Here is a 6350-nt window from a genome sequence, read left to right as displayed (position 1 = left end):
TTTCAGGCCTAGATTCAAGAAAAATAAATGTGTAGGCCTAATTTCGTGGGCCTAAAACTTTTTTTTCCCTGTAACCAATGATAACTTTTCTTGATGACCACATTAGGCTATATATAATAACCTAAACGTCTAACAACAAAATGTCACAGCCTTCAATGACTTTATATTATCATAATAATTCCCATAATAGGCCTAATACATAGGCTAATAATGCACTACCTAATGCAATACTTGTAAACATAGGCTTTTAGGAGTTATGTGTAGACTAAACTAACTGGGTTGAAACTGGTGTTTACAGATAGTGTCACCACTAGATGTTGCTGTGGGTACAAATTTATAAGCAGCCTTTTTCTATAGGGCCATATTTCATGAAAGGTGCTCTGTTGTGACTATTAAGTAGAACCTGGGATTTATTATGTAGGGCTAATGAATTATTACCATTCTTATTGTTATTGTTGTTTTCATTGTTCAATTGCATTCAATTTGATATCTTTAATTTATGATTAACTCCCCTTTCCTTCTATACGGTCTTACTCTGTCTATCTGTCTGTCTCTCATCCCCTGTTCCGCTTAGTGCCCACCTACCTCACAGTAAGACAGTGCTTTCAGCTTATGTAAGTGTTTGCTGTCTTTCCCTCCCCCACATCATATCCCTTCTCGGCCATTGCTTTCAAAATTATGAACTCATCTAATCTCCTCTCACCAACAATGCTTTCACCAGTTTATTTTCAGCCCTTATTGACATTTTGTGTCACATAAACACATGCAAGTTACACCACTACATGCAAGGTATGACAAAAATGGCACCATTTTCAACACCTGCCATTCATTTTCGTTTGCAGAGTATAATTATGTTCTAATTGTGCCAGAAAGGATGCAGTATAGGCTACAGGAAAATGAGTAGGCAGAGAGGTGTGACAGATGCAGCATACACACGGTGTGTGGATGGCATGCAAAAAGGGGTGTGGGGGTAGATAGGGGTAGGGGTTGGGGTGGTGAACATGGAATGTAATCACAGTCATCCTGCCATCTAGTCATCCCTCATGACTGATGACGGTCAGAGAAGGGTAAAGCTGGGTCAACTCAGCTGGGTCAATTCAATAAAATAACAAAGAAAAAGTGAAAAGTAAACTTAACAACACGGAAGGGGCAATTTACACTTCCTGTTAGTGGACAGCCCAAATCGTTTACATTTACTCGTTTATCAGACACTTTTTAATCCAAAGTGATTTACATATGTCAGCTATATTACAAGGGACTACACTGTCCCTAGTGCAGCATGGGGTTAAGTGCCTTGCTCAAGGACACAATGGTGGTAGCCGGGAATTGAACCTACAACATTTCAGGCTACTAGCCCAGTTCATTAACCCCTACGTTACTACCACCCCTTACAACACTAACCTTTGCAAAGAAAAAGTACAAAACATTACTCTGAGTATCTGAACCTTGGAGGTCATGACCCACCATGCAGCCTGCTGGTTGGGTAAAAAACAGCGATAATGCGAGAGTTTAAGAACCCAAACTGACCTGGAACAAGAACCGTGATACAGGTTCTGTCATACGAGAAGGAGGATAGTGACAGTGGCTGTGGTGTTTTGAAGCAGCTGATTTATTCACTGCTGAGATCAGGGTCTGATGAGACCATGGTCCTATCAGATGCTGAGAAGGGCTTGGATTATAATCTCACACAGAATGAGAGTGGAGAGGGTTAACAACACTGACACCAACTGTGTTGATTCAAATGTGAAAAAACACATGAACAATGATATACATATATATATAAATAGTGAGGGAGAGAGAGAGAGAGAGATTACTTTTTGTTGCAGCAGCAATTAAAATTATAAGTATATCACACAGTACATAAGTGAAAAATAAATGCAATTTATGCAAAAGTTACCAATGAATCATTTAGTAGAAATATATATTGGTGCATACACTGCAAAAAACACAGCAGCTGAGTGTGGAAATATTTGATGTAATTTGATTATAACACATGCAATGCAATCCATGACAAATATATTGGAGTTTCACTGAAGTGTCGTATCACTGAAACTACTGCACTGGTGAGACTTAGCGTCCTATCTATATTTCATATTTACTTAGGATCAAACATTTGTGTTGACACAGTAGCGTGGCAGAACTATGAGCTGGGGCTGAGCTGTAGGCTGTATGTTTATGGATGGGAGAGGAGAGAGTATGGTTTCGTGCATGTGTGTGTGTGTGTGTGTGTGTGTGTGTGTGTGTGTGTGTGTGTGTGTGTGTGTGTGCATAGCGGTATGTGCTGGGTCTTAGTGACGTAGCCTAGCACTAATCTCCAAAGCCCCAAGCTCAAAGAGGATATCCATTAGTACAATGTACGCTCATTCCTACGGTGTCACATCATCAGAAGCCATTTGCCATTCCCCATTTCCTTCCCACATACCCAACTGATGTCAATTACAATCAGAAACAAATGCCAGTTCGCTACCTCAGTGAGTTACAGTGTGTGAGAAAGAAGTGTGTGTGTCTCTCTCTGTGTGTGTGTTTGTGAGAGTGTGTGTGAGTGTGTGCGCAACTGAGAATACATGTGTTCATGTTTTAATCATGCAATTACTTTTGTCCATACTTACATGAGGGATAAAATAATGCAACTTCATATCTTAAATATTGATGTTACATCATATCAATGACCAAAAGATTTCATTATGAACGGGTGTGTGGGAGGAAATGGGGGGGAGGGGTGGGCACGTGATCAGCTTTATGCTTGCAGCATCAGCCTATAGATACTGTACCATACCAGCTTCAAAGAGCTCTCTATGCACCCAAGCACAATCAGGTCGGTGAAAAGCACTACCACATCCTTGAAAATGGCCGTTGCTTTTAATGTGCAAGACAGCCACAGGCTATCTCAGTGATTCTGTGTCAATTTCATTGGAAGATGCATCCCACAAGCTATGACCGACTTTTGAGTGAGTGTATCAGATATGAAAAAAAAAAACAATAAAAGAAAAATGACGAGAAGTGGACTATTTGTTTGTGTTTTGGTCATATAGTTTATTTTTAATGGCATGAACTGGTTATTTTACAACGATGACCACATAATGCTGATATACAGACACAGGAGTAAAAACAGTGGCACTATTGCAAAGTTGCAGGAATGTGATACTCTCTGTCTTGTCCTGATATTGACCATAGATACCCTCAAATGTTACTGCCATGTTAGATATTTTTACAGTGTAATGTTTCGTTTACTTACGTACAGTATCCCTAAATCTATCACTAATAATAGTACACAGTATGCAATGATATCACACATGATGTGTCTCGCTAACTCTACTTGTAAAGGGACAGGGACAAATGAAGGGAACACAACCATTCTCTTTTGTACATTACTTGCTAATTCACACTGCCATCCTTCTCCTCTCTTGTTTCATTACATAAAAATATACAGCATGGCAGTAGTGAAAAGAAATGAAGCCATTTACTGCCTTTTACTGTGAAGTACAAACAGAAAAAAATGAACAATTGAATCACGTGAAGCATTTCTTCAATATCCTTCATCCAAAAAAGGTGGACAAAGATATAATAAATATGTATATATTTAAAAAACAAAGAGAGAGAAACAAAAAGATAATTAAAACCTCACACATGAACTCTAAGCCATCAAATATGCACTATATACAACCTTTGGAGAGAGAGAATTGGAGTTCATAGACAGTAATCATTTACCAGCACTATCGTTTACAGTAAAGAGGCCAAGACAGACGATACAGGACGACGATTTTTTTTTCTTTTCTACGGGAGCCAGTAGGGACAGATATGTGCCTGTGTGCAAACCTACTGTATCGGGTGAATAACCATGATAAAAGCACATGTGTACCACGGCAGGTACAGCATAAGTGGGTACTTGGCTGGGGGGGAAGGGGGGTGAAAGCACTTCTTGTATAGGAGAAAGTTAGCCACTGCCCAACATCTTTGTGGCACGCTGGTTGGCGTCGTCAATCCGGGTCTTGTTGGAATCAGCCTGTGGGAGAGAGAGAACGAGATGTCAAGCACATGGAGTGCCTCTCATTTGGTCTTTTATACATCCTCCCTTCCTCCTGGGGCCTCGATCCTCACTGATCTACATAAAGAATGATGGGGTGGCAACAATGGGATAGTCTATCCAGTGTTAGTTAAAGATCAGTGAGAACGCCCCTCGAAGATCGAGCATTGAGGATCAAGGAGAGTGTTTGAGAGCCACCCATAGTCGACGCACAGGCGGTACATGCGCTAAATATTCAGTGGGTAAAAACCCATTAGACACAATCTCTTGTTTTAATCTTACATTTGATGAACTTGCTGACTTTTACCAACTTCACCATTACTGTTCCAGTTACTTGTCAGAGCCTTATTAAAAGGTTTTTAAGTTTTAGTGTTTCTAATGGAGTATTACAGTCATGATGGAAGTAGAGAGTTCCTTGGCAGTCAGTATCCTTAGCTGCCTTTAAATCTTGTCAGTAGTCCATCTGTTCATTTGAAATCCAACCTAATTGGTTTTATGTTGGCGACCAAATAAGTTTGAGTCGAGCTGAATCGAGTCAAGTCAAAACCGGACCTGACGAAGGCCTGAGTCAGGACCACCCCAGACCCGTTCTAAGTGGACCCATCCTTACCATCTCCATAATCCTGTCGATCTGGCGGTTCTGAGTATCGATCTCGTTGCCCATGTCCAGAGCCATGTGGCGCAGGTTACCGATGATGCCACCCACTTGTTCCAGGTTCTCATCCATCTCGTTCTCCCTTGCGTCGTCTGTTACCCTGCGTAAACACCAGAGTGGCTTGGTTAAGTGCGCTCCGACTGCTGTTGTTAAAACGCACTTTGCAGGTATACCACATGCCAGGAAGCTTAAAGAGCACTAAGGATGCCAATGACCTCTTGGAACATCAAAAGCTTTTAGGGTCATGGCTCCCTAAGGAGTTGTTACTCTGGCCAGTCCAAAGGTGCTGGCAACCTGGCACGATCCATTGCATAGACATAACAAACAACTACTTGCTGAGAGGGAAAGAGCTATCAACTCTGTAAAGTAAAGATGCAGTGCCAGGTACGGCTATAATGGCTTCCCTTGCAACTATGCTCTCTCTACAACATCTCACATGCATAAATGATATAGTATTCTAAAACTTATACGACTCTTTTAAAGATCGTATTAAGTGCATATTTAGCATTTATAATGACATAATGTCAGCAATACATTGACATTTTAATAAGAGTACTGGACAGTGGACACCCTGTAATATATGTTTGAGAAAAGAAAGCAAACTGCTCCAGATATCGTCTACCTCTGGGACCAGCCTATCCCTAAATCTGGCACGAGTCTTACATACTTACTTATTCATTCATCTGGCTGACACTTTCAGAGCGACTTACATTCACTACCACCACCCCGCGTCTTTGCTTTAGCATTACATTACATTACATTACATCTTGCTGATGTTTTTTAACCAAAGCGACTTCCAGCAAGGGAAACGATCAAGGATTGTTATTTATCACTGTCAGATTTGGGCCAGAGCTTATCCAGACCCCCTTATCATATCTCCACCCTGACCAGACAGTGTAGAAACCCGTACGTCATCCAGCATCAAGGGACGGTGGAGCGGAGTGGGACTAAGGAATTGGGTTTGCAAGTGGTAGGCAGACAAGTTGTTCAAGGGTTCAAAGTCCCGGCTACCACCGTTTGCTATTGAGCAAGACTTATCTTAACCCTGAGTTATAATTGGCATATACATAAATTATTTTGGATAAAAGTGTCAGCCAAGATGAATAATTATAAGTCTGTAAGCATCATGGCACCAGTTCCTAATAGCACCCCCTACTGGTAGCAGCTCCTCTTTATAGCACCCAAATCTGGCAGCTTCCTCTGCTGCCCTGTACTCACATTCGGATGTACCCTATATTGGGCGCTACCCTCCACCTCCTAATAGCGCCCCCTACTGACAGCAGTCTCTCTTTTCAGCTCCCACTCACCTGCGGATGTAGCCGCCACTGATGGCCATCTGCTCCCTCTCGTCCATCACGCGGGCAGGCTGACTGGACACCACGCCATCCTGGTTGTTGGCCCAGGACTGACCACGATCCTTCAGCCTGCGAAACACACAGGAGCACAGTGAGTGAGAGGCTCCACATCACACGCACATACACACAGCTCAAGGCAATAGCCGATTCACATCAAGATGAATGGGAGTGCCATAGAGTAGTATTTAGCATGCTAATACTACTAGCCTCCCCATAACTGAGAATTGAGATTTCTCAGTATTGTATTAAAATGCAGTGGCTACTGGACCTGGCATTTGTAAAATAACAGCTAACTGTTTACCATGCATTGGTAAAA

The 6350-nt window shown here is 41.8% G+C and overlaps 1 protein-coding gene across 1 annotated transcript in view; it reads right to left on the bottom strand.

Annotated features, from left to right (window-relative positions):
* Positions 1 to 3008: 3008 nt before the first annotated feature.
* snap25b (synaptosome associated protein 25b) overlaps positions 3009 to 6350 on the bottom strand; it is a 34308-nt gene continuing 30966 nt past the window's right edge. Inside the window, exons 6-8 of the mRNA XM_062523675.1 lie at positions 5987 to 6103; positions 4635 to 4779; positions 3009 to 4003 (exon numbers count right to left, since the gene is read on the bottom strand). Of these exons, the coding sequence (XP_062379659.1) occupies positions 3935 to 4003; positions 4635 to 4779; positions 5987 to 6103 (331 nt within the window). The 3' untranslated portion in view covers positions 3009 to 3934. The remainder of the gene's footprint in view (positions 4004 to 4634; positions 4780 to 5986; positions 6104 to 6350) is intronic.

The sequence above is a fragment of the Sardina pilchardus genome, chromosome 20 (genome assembly GCF_963854185.1).
Source record: "Sardina pilchardus chromosome 20, fSarPil1.1, whole genome shotgun sequence".
Classification (NCBI taxonomy): Eukaryota; Metazoa; Chordata; class Actinopteri; order Clupeiformes; family Clupeidae; genus Sardina; species Sardina pilchardus.
This window is presented reverse-complemented; position numbering and strand designations above follow the sequence as displayed.